This window comes from Procambarus clarkii, chromosome 52 (assembly GCF_040958095.1).
Source record: "Procambarus clarkii isolate CNS0578487 chromosome 52, FALCON_Pclarkii_2.0, whole genome shotgun sequence".
NCBI lineage: Eukaryota > Metazoa > Arthropoda > Malacostraca > Decapoda > Cambaridae > Procambarus > Procambarus clarkii.
Window position 1 is genome coordinate 21,828,012 of NC_091201.1, and position 15,644 is coordinate 21,843,655.

The following is a 15,644-nucleotide window of genomic DNA, read 5'->3' on the forward strand; positions in this document are numbered from 1 at the left end:
GAGGCCCAAGTATGCTGCCCTGAGGAACACCGATGTTTATGGGTAGGGTGGGAGAAACTGAATTATTCAAAGAAACATACTGGAGCCTGTCAGTAAGGCAAGACTTGAGGTATTGTAGGGAGTGTCCTCTCTCTCTATAATGATGTAATTTAAGAAGAAGGTTTTGGTGGTTGACAATGTCAAAAGCCTTACGCAGGTCCACAGATAACCCAACAGGAAACTCATTTTTATCAAGAGCTGCATGAATCAAGTTAATCATACTAATAAGTGCATCTTTAGTGCTTTTTTGGGTCTGAAGCCATATTGACAACAGCCAAGTATATTGCGTTTTGCTAGATAAGAGTAAAGCTGCTTGTAGATTAGTTTTTCAAATATTTTTGACAAGTTAGGCAGGATTGATATAGGTCTATAGTTGTTAACATCTTTGAGATCACCACATCTGTGGACAGGGGTTACTCTCGCTTTTTTTTTTTAGAATATCTGGAAAGGTTTGGAGTTCAAGTGACTTGTTGAAGAGCAATGCAATAGCAGGGGATAAAGATCTGGAGGCTTTTTTGTAAATTAAAGTTGGTATCTCCTCAAGGGCACCAGACTTGGTTTTAAGGGAAAGGATTATCTCATTAACGTCAGTGGAATTTGTAGGCTTTAGGTACAGAGATTGTGGATAGTTACCTGTAAGATACTCCTTAACATCAGTACTGGAAGATGGAATGTCATTTGCAAGGGAAGAGAAGAACCTATTGAACTCAATAGCAGAATCAGAGGCCGAAAGCTAACCATCGTTATTGGACAGGAGTGTTGGTTTATTTAAAATCTTCTTTGATCCCAATATTTGTGAAATTGTGTTCCAAGTTTTTTTTAATGTTGCTTTTTATTTGGGTAAATTTATCTTCGTAGTATTTAGCTTTGGCTCGTCTAATATTTCAGATAGCACTAACGAGTATTTCTTTGAGAATTCTTTAGAGACGGCTCCTAACCTATACTTCTTTTCAAGGTCATGTTTTTTATTAATGGATTTAAGTATTCCCTTTGTAAGCCAAGGATTGTTAAGCCTTTTGGTTGTGACTTGTTTCGTAAGCATAGGACAGTGGGTGTTATAAAGGCCGAGAGCTTTTTGAAGAAAAGATTGCACTGCTAAGTTGATGTCCTCTATGTTACCTAACTCGGACTCCCAGTTGACATTAGCAGTTATAAAATTGTCTATAGCAGTTTTATTGTGCAGCCTAAAGCTGAACTCCCTTGTCTCAAGAGGTGGTTTGTTAATGTTAGTTAAGAGAAATGCGAGGTAATGGTCTGTAGTGCTATCGGTGATTATACCTGAAGTAAGCAAGCGGAGAGGTTATGTTGGTCCAGATGTGATCTAGAGTCGTGGCAGTACTATCAGTGATTCTAGTAGGTCTAGTGATTAAGGGTATGAGGAAGCAGGAATTCATACAGTTGAGGAAGCTAACAGCAGTAAGGTGTTCAGGCTCGCAGAGGTCAATATTAAAGTCCCCTGCGATAATTAGATGGTTTTTGTTCAGTCTGTTATCTAGTATTAGATTTCTAAGGTTTGAGTTGAATTCGGACACATCTGTGTTAGGAATTCTATAGACTGCACCCACAGACAGGACAAACTCACCACCCTTGACTTTGAGACTGGCGAAGATATACTCCCCACAGCAGTCTCTAGTTCTAATTACTTTTAAGCATGTTAGTTCTTGGTGGTAGTAAAGAGCAGTACCACCACCACCACCACTGAATTTGACGACAGCTGTGAATTGCCGAGTAGTATCCTCTTTTAACCACGTTTCAGTAAGTATAATAAAAAGAGAATTTGTTGTCAATAGTTTCATTCAAGGCACTAACATCATTGAAGTGCTTACCGAGAGATCTAACGTTCAAGTTGATTACAGAGATATTGTGATTATGTGTTACTACATTGTTTACATCATGTGCTGTATAATATCTGCAATTTTGATCATTAAAGTGATGATTGTCAGAGTAGATAAGAGGTTTAGTTCTGGGTTTATACTTGTCTGCATAAAAAGGCTGGTTGTTGGAAAACAAGGCAAGAAAGGCAATTACAAAATAGAAATTTGAAATAAAAGGGGGAAAGAAAAAAAATATATAAACAAGACTATAGAAAACAAACGCAAAATGAACAAAAAAAAATAGAAATGAAGCTTACAAAGGGCTTACAAGTACTCTCAGCTACACTAAGTAATAATTTGCATTTTGAGACAGGCAAAGCCAGGGGTACAATGGAGTAAGGGAGTATGGCGAGGCTAAGCAACCTAGGTAATAAATGAAATCAAAGAAAAACGTTGATTAATAAACATATGCAAATTTTAGCTAAAGATTATTACCTATAAATAGTTTAGTTATGATCGTATAATTAATAAGACCTAAAGAAATATTAAAGCACTCAGTTAATTAAGTCCAATAAGTGACTAGTAAAAAGTAAATTGAAAATTAATTTAAAAAGTGAAACAAAGAGACTTAGGATACCTAGCCCGCACTAGGTGACGTTGATGGTGACAAGGGGGTTAATTATGTTGACTCATTGAGAGTGATAATAAGGTGAGACAAACCACATTGGGAGAGGAAAGTGTTGAGGTTATCCTCATTAGCAATTGTAAACATTTTACCTACTGAAGTCTCTCTCACTTTAATCAAGCCATCTCTGACGAAGCACTGATGAATCGCATCTGGGTTTTGACGACTGATTTGACGCAGGCGGTAGAGGAGTTGCTGTCTTTTTCTAGTCCAGCACTCGTTGATGTAGATTCCCTGTCGTTGGGATGCAGCTGTCCGGACAAGATGCGATTTCATGGACTGGGAAGCCAGTTTCAGGCAAATTTTCCCCTGGTTTTGTCCTGATGGATTCTTTTTGCACTACTCTGTAGGCGGCAATAATGTCTGTTTTGTTTAGAGTGAACTGCAATTCTTTTTTTAAGAAATCCTGAACTATTTCAATACACTTCACCTTCGCTTTCCACTGGAATATCTTGGGACGACACAACTACAGAGTCAAGCAGTTTTTGCTGATCTTGTTCATCCTGGGTGACGGAACGTTGGGCGGATATTATATAAGTGTGGTTGCATGTCCTAAACTTGAGGGGCCCCCGGGTAAGTGCCCATCAGGACCATGCGGTAAGATGGTTCTGCCTTAAAATGAACCCCTGTGGTATCCCACTTACCACATTTTTCATCAGATTGATTCCCAGTTAGCACCACTATGTCATCTACTGGGTGGGTATTGGGTCCACTACCATCCACAGGATGGGTTTGGGGACCAATGTCATCCACAGGATGGGTATGGGATCCACTGCTGCCTACTGGATGGGTACGGGGTCCACTGCCACCTACAGGATGAGTATGGGCCTTATAATTATAATAAGCACTATTAATTATTACATATAATAATGGTGTTTAGCCAATCAACATTCTGCCCGAAACGCTTTGCGTAATAGTGGCTTAAGGCATTGTATGTACAAGCTATATATATAAATTCATCAATATTTGTATCACACCTTTTATGTATGTACTTTACCTGAATAAACATTTGGATTTGAATTTTGAATATGCAATAGTATGTGCTTTGTAAAATATCAAGAGAATGGATTGTAGGAATGTCAACAGAAAACGCCCTTTACCGCCCAAAGAATGGCTATGGGAGCATCCCCCACCACACCATCACAAGGCGACAGATCCGGAGCCACCAAAGAGGGAAAATCCTCCCCTCGAAACAAGCTCACGGGCGCACCCGCCACACCAGTGCAGTACACCTACCATCACCCAGGTGGGTCGTTGACCCCATATTTGTTAAAGAACATTAACGAGTAAATCAGCTTGGAGATACATACAAACGAACCAAAGCACAAGGTGACTTGCATGCATTTCTTGTGGCAAATAAAGAGGTGAGAGACATGAGCAACGTTGTACGTAATAAACATTACGTAATTACGTAAACAGTTGTACGTAATAAACATTATAAATAAATAAATAAATATGTTTATTCAGGTAAGGTACATACATACAAGTGATACAATTATGTTCCTACAAAGCATAAATGAGCAAACAACACTTGTTGAAGTTCGGGAAAGGATACGAAAAATAACTAGAAGCAACCCAACCAAACCACGGCACTACAGCCCACTAGAACAAGTAAACATTCTCCTTGATCAATGGGAACTAACATCAAGTTATAACGTTCCCAATTAACAAACAAAACTTAATGACACACGCCACAACAGACAACGAACCATCAATCTTGCCTGTACAGCTATCGACCTGTTAGATCCTAATTAATGATGTAACTGAATGGGAACTAAATCATGCACTACAGATGGGCAAATCAACTGCTCCTGGAGAGGATGGTATTACTTACAGTCTACTGAGATTAGTCTCACACGTACCAGGTAATTCACTTTTAGTGTTATCCAGAATGAGTTTAAGTGAAGGAGTATTGCCTGATGCTTGGACAGTGTCATTGTTCCCATTCCCAAACCACTTTCAGATAATTATAGGCCCATGTCTCTAACATTGTGTGTTTGTAAAGTGCTTGAACGCATTGTTCTTACCGACTCTTGTATCGTATACAGGGGCACCTGTCACCCCATCTGTTTGGATTTATGCCTGGGCTCGGTACATAACACTTTTACTGAATACTTCGCTCATATTGAAGCTTCCCCTCAAGCAGTCTTTATCGTAGCAGCAGTTTTTCATACAGAAAACAGGGAAATCATACTAGAACAGCTTGCCGAGCTGGGAATACAAGAAAAATTACTAAAATGGATAAAGGGCTATTTGTCTAATCGAACAGGATATATTTTGTTTAATGGTGTTAAAAGCACAGAGAGCAAACACTTTGAACTGGGAACTCCACAAGGAAGGGTCCTCAGAACCTTATTATTCAACGTCCTAATGATAAACTTATTAAAGATCTTCCAACTAATAATGAAGACACGGTCACTTGTTATGCTGATGACATACGTTTACAGGCTGCCTCCGAGCCTATAATGCAAGTTCTGCTCGATACCTTTGCTACTAGACCTAAGGAATGTGGCCTCCTTATCTCTGTACAGAAAACGTGTGCCCTCATTCCATGTGGTACTCTCCCACCCAATGATCATATAGATAGGCGAGCACTTGAGACCTGCGAGTTTTACAGATACTTTGGTGTTCCTATTAACGACCCTGGGTACCTTTCTTCTCTCAAGAGGAGAGACAGAGATTAAAGCCCTTGTGGTTCCATGTTGGTGTCAATCATGGAATTAACATGAGACTTGCTAGAATGTTCTTATGTATCACTAGCTGTACCCGCCACGCGTTGCTGTGGCTCAGTCTAGTTAAATGGAAAAAGAAAGGAGAGAGAAAATGCACGTTTCTAACATGTTTAATTTCACAATGTTTGAAAATATACAATATTTTTTCTTGTTCCACTGTCTGAAGATGTAGAGATTGTCCGATTGCTGACTCTAGAACACGCAACATATAATTGTCGATGTGAGAAGCAATCCGTGTCTACATCTAAACCGCCCAAGTCTAAAGATTAGTCCTGAGCTTTGTTGATGGTGATTGCAAACGCCAATCGAATTGGGAATTACAATCTCTAATTGAAATGGCAAATCCGTTGGAATCATAGTAATGTGAATGAGGACATCTTCACCTCTGAAAGGTCCTGTCAAGATTGTTGCTTCTACGACGTTGCTGAATAATTTTTTACTGCAAGTCGCGTGCCGTTGCTAAGCTATCGCTGGTTGATATTTCGTAACATGATAATTGGCACGCCGATTTTTAAATGCAGTTCATGCGGTGGTATCCCTGGCAGATCGAATGAATTAAAAAATTCTGTTGGATAATTAACCGCTTCATCTGCTTCCACCACAGTGTCGACGGACTTTTATGTGACTGCCTTGCTTTGTATGTTAGACTGAATAATATTGTTAAGTTCTTAGACGAATTTGTTCTTGGCCGAAAGTACAGCTCGTTCACTCAGCCAATCGTGATTTTTATAATTGGTTTGAATATTAGGAAATACTTTTTCAACCAATTCTTCTTTTGACGTCACTAAATTGTAGAAGTTATGAGGCAATGAAATGTCCCGAGATCAGATCAACCGGCACGTTTCCGTTCCCAATTACCAGAAATTGATATGAGAATATCTCGGCTGATGAGTCGTTTTGCAGTTGGACACGCATATTTGTAGTTAATTTTAACATCTTTATGTGGCACCACAAAGTACAGTTTTTCAGGCAAGCATTTATTTCGTCCGCTGATGTCGATCGAGGAATTACAGGTAATGTTTGCATGAAATCTCCTGCAAGCAATATTAATGCATTCCCAAATGGTCTGATGTTTCCACGCAAATCTTGCAATGATCGATCAAAAGCCTCTAGGGATTTTTTGTGGGTCATTGTGCATTCATCCCAAACAATAAACTTACATTTCTGCAATACTTTTCCCATGCTGGATGCTTTATAAATGTTGCACGTGGGAGTTTCAATGAATTGCATGTTCAGTGGCAATTTCAAAGCCGAAGTAGCAGTTCTTCCACCTGGTAGCAATATCGCAGCTATTCTGGATGATGCAAGAGCTAAGATTATGTCATTTTGGGATCGAAATGCTGCCAAATTCAATCTAATTAGAAAGGTTTTTACAGTTCCTCCTGGCCCATCTAAGAAAATTTCTCCAAACCCGTTAGTGACAGTTTGAATTATTTGATCGTAAATGCCTTCTCGCTCAAGTAAGTAAGTAATTATCAAAAGAAGGCACCAAACCGGGAAGGCTATGTAGCACCATCAAATATGCAAAATAATCAGAGGGCGCTAAATATCACCAAGGATGCCAATACGAGAACAAAAACGCATAAGGCGAACGATATCAAAAGTATCCGAGTCACCAAGAATTCTATCGAGGGACAGGTGACCGCGAGGGGCGGTCGGAAAGCAAGACACACGCTCGTCCTAGAAGTCAGGACATTCAAGAAGGACATGCACGACCGTAAGAGGGACAATGCAACTAGGACAATAAGGAGCAGGGCGGCGCTCCATCAAGTGACCATGGGTTAAGCGAGTATGGCCAATACGCAACCTCGCCAGAGCTGTTTCCCACCGCCGGTTACGGTGGAAGGAGGACGGCCACGAGGAAACACAACATTTAAGAGTACGTAGCTTGTTACCAGTAACAGACAACCAAGAAGCCTGCCAACGGGTAAGAACTGAGGAATGGATAACTGGGTAAAAGTCGGAATACGGAATGCCTTTACGAGAGATGGGACAAGAGCGGACAGCTTCCTTAGCGGCAGCATCCGCACGCTCATTTAAAGACACCAATATGGCTGGGAACCCAACAAAACTCAACCGACTTAAATTTACTGTGAACGAGAAACAGCCAATGCTGGATCTCGACAACTACTGGATGAACCGGATTAAAGGACCCGAGAGCCATGAGGGCACTACGAGAGTCAACAACAACCACAAAGGAAGACTGACAACGAGAAAGCAGGAGACGAAGAGCATAGAGAATAGCATAAAGTTCTGCTGTAAAGATGCTAGTCTCCGGAGGCAAGCGACACATATAAGTGCGATCAGGAAAAACAACAGAGTAGCCAACACCGTCCGCTGACTTAGACCCATCGGTGAAGACAGAAACGGAGCGGGAGTGAGAAGAAAAGTGCTCGAGGAAAAGGCGTTTTAGAACCGTAGGAGGGGTAAAAGCTTTAGTGATACGGGTCAAGGAAGTACAAAACCGTGGAAGAGGGACCCTCCACGGGGGCAAAGAAGGAACAACACGAGGAGAAACATCAGAAATACGAACGGAGAGAGAATCCTGTAGGCGAGATAACCGGACAGAAAGAGGGAGGTGGTGAAGAGGAACAGGAACCGCAGGAGGGGTAAAAGTTAAAGCACGACAGAGGCGAGAGGAAGGATGTTGCAAGGACCGCGCAAGATAGCGAAGACAGTAGCGATCACGGCGGTCCTGGAGAGACAGGAAGCCAGTGTCAACATACAAGCTAAGGATGGGAGTCGAACGAAAGGCACCAGAACTGAGGCGCAACCCAGTATGGTGCAAAGCATCAAGACGGCGAAGAGTAGAAGGAGAAGCAGACGAGTAAGCAGGGCAACCATAATCGAGCTTAGACAGGACGAGAGAGGAATGTAAAGCAAGGAGAGTGCGCCTATCTGCCCCCCAAGAAGTATGGGACAAGACCCGAAGGAGGGTAAGGGCCTTAGAGCACTCAACACGGAGGTAAGAGATATGGGGAGACCAAGACAAACGAGTGTCAAGGAATAACCCCAAAAGCTTTGCGGAATCTTTGTATTCAAGGGGATGACCATAAAGTGACAAAGAGGGACGAAGAACAACCCGTTTCCGCGTAAAAGTCATGGCACAAGTCTTAGAAGTAGAGAACTTGAAGCCATGACCTGTGGCCCAAGACGACACGGCATCAATTGCAAGTTGAAGCCGGCGTTGAAGGAGAGGCGAATCATCACCCTGACAACAAAGGGTAAGATCATCGACATAAAGAGCGGAGAAGACACCAGAAGGAAGAGAGGAAAGAAGACCATTGAGGGCAACAAGAAAAAGAGTAGTGCTCAGAACACTACCCTGGGGCACACCTTCGTATTGCTGAAAAGAGGGAGAGAGAGCGGTACCAAGGCGCACCCGAAAGGAACGACGAGAGAGAAAGCTGCGGAGAAAGAGAGGGAGATGACCACGAAGGCCAAAAGAATGAAGTTGAGATAGGATATGATAACGCCAAGTGGTGTTGTAAGCCTTTTCTAGGTCAAAAAGGACGGCAACAACGGAGGTCTTCGCAGCAAAAGCAGTACGAATATAGACCTCCAAGTTCACCAGGACATCTGTCGTGCTGCGGCACTTGCGGAAACCAAATTGAGAAGGGGAGAGGAGGTGATGGTGTTCCAGGAACCACATCAGACGAACGTTAACCATACGTTCAAAGAGTTTGCAGACACAACTTGTGAGAGCAATAGGGCGAAAGTCCTTAGGGGAAGTACCCAGAGACCCCGGTTTGCGAACAGGGAGGACAACGGCATCGAGCCAGTCCTCAGGGACTGACGACGACTCCCAGATCCAATTATACAGACTCAGTAAATACTGAGACGTGCTCGGAGGGAGATGGCGAAGCATCTCATAATGAATACCATCGGAGCCCGCCGCCGTAGAACCGCAGAGGGCCAGGGCAGAACGAAGTTCAGAGAGAGAGAAGGGATCATTATAGGGAAGCTGAAGATGAGTGCAGAAATCTAAAGGACGAGACTCAAGGACAGGTTTACGAAGAAGGAAAGATTGGGGAAGATGAAGACCAGAGCTAACAGAAGAAAAATGGGAACCCAGTTCGGAAGCGACCTGCAACGGGTCCGCCACAAGAGTATCATGGAGGTGAAGGACCGGTGAAACATCGGGAACGAACTTACCCGCTATCTTGCGGATACGCTTCCAGATCTGGGCCAGAGGGGTCTCGGACGTAATTGTTGAGACATAAGATGCCCAACATTCACGTTTAGCCGTACGGATGGCCCTACGGGCCACCGCACTCGCTTTCCGAAAGAAAAGAAAAGAATCGGTCGTCTGCCTACGGCGGTGCCTCTTCCAGGCTGCACGCTTACAGCGGACAGCCCGAGCACAGTCCGCATTCCACCAGGGAACGCACTTCCGTTGTGGGGAAAAATTCCAGGCAGCTAATCTCTCTTTTCAAATTGATTTAATAAAATAAAGTTATGTCTTATTTATTTTCTTAGTAAGTAAGTATTAATTAAGTGGACTGTATGTACTGGTAAACTGCCTGAAATCTTCTTACACACTATTGGGAGGGACAATTGGTAGCTTAAACCACTTTGTTATGGTCCCTTCTTAAACTACCAATTGTTTACCTTTAAAACTATTATTTCAGTTATTTCATTAAAAGTAATTAATTATAACTACTGCTACTGCTATAATGTCTTAGCTGTGCCAGTAGAATGGGCCTAGTAAGGCGTGTAGGTGTAGCCTCAAGATGGGTGTGGCCCTGCCTCTTTGTGCCACGTAATGGCGGCTGGAGGGAAGGACAAGGCTTGGCAAACAAGTAGTTAATTATGTGTATGAACCAACTGTCTGCTCAGATTCTTGAAGCTCCTCTCACAATTTACCTGTATGGGATGCAAGGAATTAATCAAAGTTCCCTAAACATATCAATTACAGGTATGACATGAACTGTGAGGGTGGTAATGGGGTACACGTACGGTGTTTTTGGGGATGTCCTACGACATAACCATCTACATATTTATATTAAACAGTGCACTTGAATAATAAACAATACTTGGTAGACGGATACAGATGTCGTTGTGATGTTGTTAAGCTGTGTGGCTGGTGTTGACACGTAAATGGGGTGTCTAGCTGTTTACACCAGTTAAGACAGCGTGGTAGGCTCATCCCATGTTTTGTTGATAGTGTCGTATAGACGCCTTCCTCTCCGGGGTGACGCTCTTATGCTCTGGTTCTCCACTCAAAGTAATTTTACATTAACAAGGGAACCTAGCTACTATTTGTTGTAAATAATTATATTCAATCTTAGTGATTACCTTTTTGTTAACTTTAGATACTAAACTAATCTATTAACAATGTTTCATAATGTAAATATACGATGACTTTGTTGACGTCACGGAGTCGATGACGTCACGGAGTCTCCCATTTTCCATCCTGAAGGGAGTATAGACTAGGGGAGACTGTGTTATTTGTGTGTGTGGTTGTGTGTGTGTGTCGGTTTCCCGACATAATTCCCAGGGGCAGAACACGGGTCGAAGTCCCGGTAAGGACTGCGATCACTTTATTCTTCTCCCTCAGAATTATAGTGCTGCTTTAATTTGAGTTTACATTGTTGTGCAGCAGTCCGTTGGGGACGTATGTCCCGTACTGGCGTATCGGGTGCTGGAAGTCGTTGTACGTCTTCTTTCCTGGCCAGTTCTAAAGGTACTAATTTCTCTAAAGTTTTGAGAGTAGTGTTGCCTTTGCATTTTACTTTCACTATTCTCAAGATGCCCTGGCTGTCTGGATGAACAGAGACTATTTCTCCTATAGGCCACTCCGAGCGTGGTCCGTCACTATCCACCAGAACTATGTCACCAGGGTTCAAGTTAATTCTGTTATAGGGACTGTTTGCCCCGTAATGATACTCCCTCAGAGCTGTTAGGTATTCACGAGTCCATACGTCATTCCACCGACTTATCACCCCTGAAAGATGTTTGAAACGTTGAACCAAATCACTCTCTTTGACATATGAAGGATCCTCTGGTTCCTCATCCGTAAGGGACACAAGTGTTTTGAGAGGTCTCCCATACATCAAATGAGCTGGACTTAATGGTTCACGCTGCAAAGCATCATCAGAGAGGTAGGTAAGTGGTCGGTTGTTAACTCGTGCTTCTATTTCTATGATTACTGTTTGAAGCTCCTGAAGGTCAATCTTTTGGCGGTGTAGGGTTTTCCGTAAAGACCGTTTCACCGTACCAACCATCCGTTCATAGAAGCCTCCATGCCATGGTGCTCTGGGAGGTATGAATTTCCAATAGCACTGCCGTTGAGTTAGGGCTGTGCGTACCTTGGGGTGTGTCCAGATTTTCCTCAGGCATGCTTCTCCTGCCACCAAGTTGGACCCATTGTCTGAAATCATTAACTTGGGACAAGATCTACGTGAAGCAAACCTGCGGAAAGCCTGTAAGAATGCTTCGGCACTCATATCGGGAGTCACTTCTAGATGGACTGCCCTTGTTGTGGCACAAGTAAAAAGACAGATATAGGCCTTTACTGGTTTCTTGTCTTTAGTGCCTGTCAGTGTTAGTGCTCCTGTGAAATCTACTCCTGTTGTCTCAAAAGGATGAATATGTACGACTCGTTCCTTCGGAAGTGGAGGAGGGCCAGGATATGGACACACTCTGGCATCGTATCTCCGGCATACAACACAGGATTTGATTATGGATTTTACTGTCTGTCTACCTTGGGGTAGCCAGTAGTGTTGTCTTAATTCTGTGAGAGTATCTAATACCCCACCATGCAGAGTGCAGTATTTGTGTATATGTAACACAATTAGTTTGCTTACTATGTGGTGACGAGGGAGCAATATTGGATTTTTTGCTTCCAGATCTATGTCAGCATGTTGTAAGCGTCCTCCGCATCTTATCAAGTTATAATTGTCAGTGTCTAACCAGAGACCCAGATCATGTTGTAGCTTCTTAGGAACATTGTCAATTTCTGTCCCGAATGTGTCGGTCTGAGCTCTTTTAACCCAGTACCTTAAGGCACTAGGGAAATTATGCTTGATTCCTATTTTCTTTAGAAAATCAAACACTACTTGGGTGACACCTACAAGTTTGTTCAGTTCAGAGTACCGAGCAGGATCAATTACCAAAGTCCGAGGTAGTTCCGGGTTCTCAGTGGGAACAGTGACATTGGTCACAATGACTTGTGGCTTTTGTTTAGGCCACTGGTCGCTGATTAGCCACTGAGGTCCATTGAACCACATCTCTGCCTTTGTTAATTGCCGTAAAGTCAGGCCTCGGGAGAGATAGTCAGCTGGATTCTCTTTAGTAGGTACATATCTTAGTTTATACCCTGCTGACAACTCTCGTATTTCCTTAACGCGGTTACTCACGTAAGGATTCTTACTGTTATTGTTTTTAACCCACTGTAGCACTGCCTCATTATCTGACCATACTACTGTTTCTGTAAAGTGGATGTGGCTTAAGGCCTTGATCAGATAATGAGCCAATCTTACACCTAGCAGTAAGGCTGTTAATTCCAGTTGTGGCAGTGATCTTTTCTTTAAAGGTGCCACTCTGGCCTTTGATGTGAGCAAATTGGCTTGCCCATTTGAGACCAGGTAAGCTACTGTACCATAAGCCTTTCCTGAGGCATCACAAAATACATGCAACTTAATTGGTTCCTTTTCACTTACTGTTGTGTTCCTAGGGAACTTGACAGACTCTAGGATGCTTAAATCTTTCACTAACCCTTGCCATTTTTCTTGTAGGGCAGGTGTTAGTAGATCATCCCAGCCTATCTTTTGTTGCCAACATTCCTGTATTATCATCTTCCCATTAATTAGTATTGGACTTAATAAGCCTAATGGGTCGAAGGGTTTGCTGACTTGTGATAGCAATTTCCTCATTGTTAAGTTAGTGGTATCTGTTTCCACTGACTTGATTGTCAACTGATCGGTTGTCGTGTTCCATTGGACACCTAGAACCTTTGTCATCTCGGGTACTTGGTAGTCGGGAAATTCAGTTGTGATCAGTTGTTTTAATTTGTCATTGTTAGAGACCCAAGACTGGAGAGGCATATTGGCTCCCATTAATTCTCGATTGGCCTCATGGTATATGTCCAACAGCTTACTTTCACTGTTGGCTGTTCCTTGAAAGTTATCCACATACAGGTTTTCGCTAATTTCTGTCTTGTTCGGGCTATTGGACTTCTTCAAGTGCGTATCCAAGGTAGCTTGAAGCAGAAATGGTGAGCTCGTGGCTCCGAACAAAACAGACGCAAACCTATAAGTGATTATTTCACTGTTTGGATCATTAGGATCCTTAATCCATAGGAACTTTGTGTAGTTCCGGTCTTCTTCTTGAAGACCTACCCTAAGGAATGCCTTGCTAATGTCGGCCGTATATGCATAAGTCCCTATACGAAACTTTAACAGCACGTCATAAAGCCTTTGTGTTAGGCTTGGGCCTGTTTGAAGGCAGTCATTTAACGAAACACTATTCTGCCCCATCTTAGCACTGCAATTAAATACTATCCGTAGTGGGGTAGTCGCAGAATCCTTCTGAACATGGTGGTGTGGCAGATAATGTCCTTCCTTTGGGTTATCATTTGTTACAACTTCGATAAATTTGTCATCGAGCTGCTTCTGTATTATTTCATGGTACAACTTCAAGTTCTCAGGTTGTCTTTGTAAACGTAACACCTGTGATCTTAATTGATTTTGTGCCATGAAGTAGTTGATGGGTAGCTGAGGGTGATTCAGCTTCCATGGTAACCTGACCCAGTACTGATTATCTTTGTAGATAACTGAGTCTAGGTATTGTTTATAAGTCCAGTCATCATCTGGACTAGGTTGTTCAGGGACAATGCCGAGAGTTGCCAGGTCCCATAACTTATATACTGGGGGATCAAGCTCATCCTCGGAAATGTCTCTGAGTTGCAGTGGAGACTGTTCTCCTAGTCATGCAACCATTACTGTGTTGGCAAGTTGGTGATCCACAGGTGCGGGTTGTTTTAGCCGTAATACTGGGCCTGTTAGTAAATAGCCACCTGCAGATGGTAACACGTTCATACCGTGGTAATCTTCCTTTCCTATGATAAACTTATGGTAGACATCTGATCCCATAAGGATTCCAATATCGGAAAGGTTGTCCGAAGTAATGTTATCAGCCAAAGGAATTCCCTTTTCTTCTAGGAATTTGGCTGTTGTTCCTAGACCTTCTATATACAGGTCTGTTGGAAATCTATCTACTACTAGTGCTGGTACCTTTCGTACATAACCTCCTAGTCGTACTGTGGGTCGTACTACCCCGTAAGTTCGGGCTCCTGAGTTAGTCAGGAATCCTTTTATGTTTATCCGTGTCTCCTCTACAGGTGTAAGTTTCAGTTTATCTACCAACTCCTTGGATATAAAGGTCAGTTGGGACCCCTGATCAAATAATCCACGTACGGTGGCTTTATTCTTTCCATTTCTAATGATCAATCGTGCAGTAGGTAGAGCTGATTTATGGTTAGACCTGGTTGTGAAGACACTTATGTCAGGTAACACAGTACAAAGTTTTACTGATGCTGTAGCTCCTTCCTCCTCTTGTGGCTTGGGAGACTTTATACTTGTGTCCCCACAAAGTGCAGTATGGTGTTGACCCTTATGGCACTTAGTGCAGATGCGCATTGCTGTTGTGCAATTGTCGGGATGATGTTCCCTTATACACTTGCTACATCTATATAACTCCTTGAGTCGTTTTATGCGTGTTGCACGATCAGGGTAGCGTCTGCAATTGTACATGGAATGTGATTGCTCACAAAACACACATGGTTTCCAGACATTAACAGTATCTTGAGGAGTCACCGTCTTGGGTGATGCGTTGACTGTAGGTTTGGAAGGACCAACTGCATATGTTCCTACACTGCCCTGATTCCACTTTGTGGAGGGGGAAGATGTTTTAGCTTTGTTTGGAGCACTGTTTGTACTCTGTTGTTTACTATTAGTAGCAGATGTGGGTTTAGATGGTTTTTCTTCTGGATTAACTCTTTCTCGTTCTATGATGGTTTGTAAACCCTTTGTAATCTCATTTACAGTCAAGGATGACTTACCTACTAATACAAACAACTTATCCAGCATGTCCCTGGGTAATTTCCGTGTCATGTGGACTTGTATTATCCAGTCTGACTCATCCAGGTTCACTTTATTTTTAAGTGCCTTGAGTATGGACTCAAGCTCCAATCTGAAGGTTTGGAGTGAGACTGCAGTATTATTTGGAGGTTTAATGTCTAACAGTCTCTGTGTTAGAATTCTGATAGTCCTTTCAGGTTTAGCGTAATTATCTTTCAGGAGTTGCACTGCATTGTCATAATCATCATCTGTGTGATTTAGATTACAGACTACCTGATACGCTTCATCCTTC

The 15,644-nt window shown here is 42.6% G+C and overlaps 1 protein-coding gene across 1 annotated transcript; it reads right to left on the bottom strand.

The window, feature by feature from the left end:
- Positions 1-9,675: 9,675 nt before the first annotated feature.
- LOC138352091 (uncharacterized) lies at positions 9,676-15,352 on the bottom strand. The gene is made up of 2 exons (XM_069304315.1): positions 10,230-15,352; positions 9,676-10,136 (listed from the first exon to the last, which is right to left on the bottom strand). Exon 1 carries the CDS (start codon positions 13,967-13,969, stop codon positions 10,814-10,816), a length of 3,156 nt encoding a protein of 1,051 aa, XP_069160416.1. The 5' UTR covers positions 13,970-15,352; the 3' UTR covers positions 9,676-10,136; positions 10,230-10,813.
- Between the last annotated feature and the right edge of the window lie 292 nt (positions 15,353-15,644).

Coding starts and splice junctions, on each gene's coding strand:
- LOC138352091 (XM_069304315.1), bottom strand. CDS start 13,969: ATGGCACAAAATCAATTAAGATCACAGGTGTTACGTTTACAAAGACAA.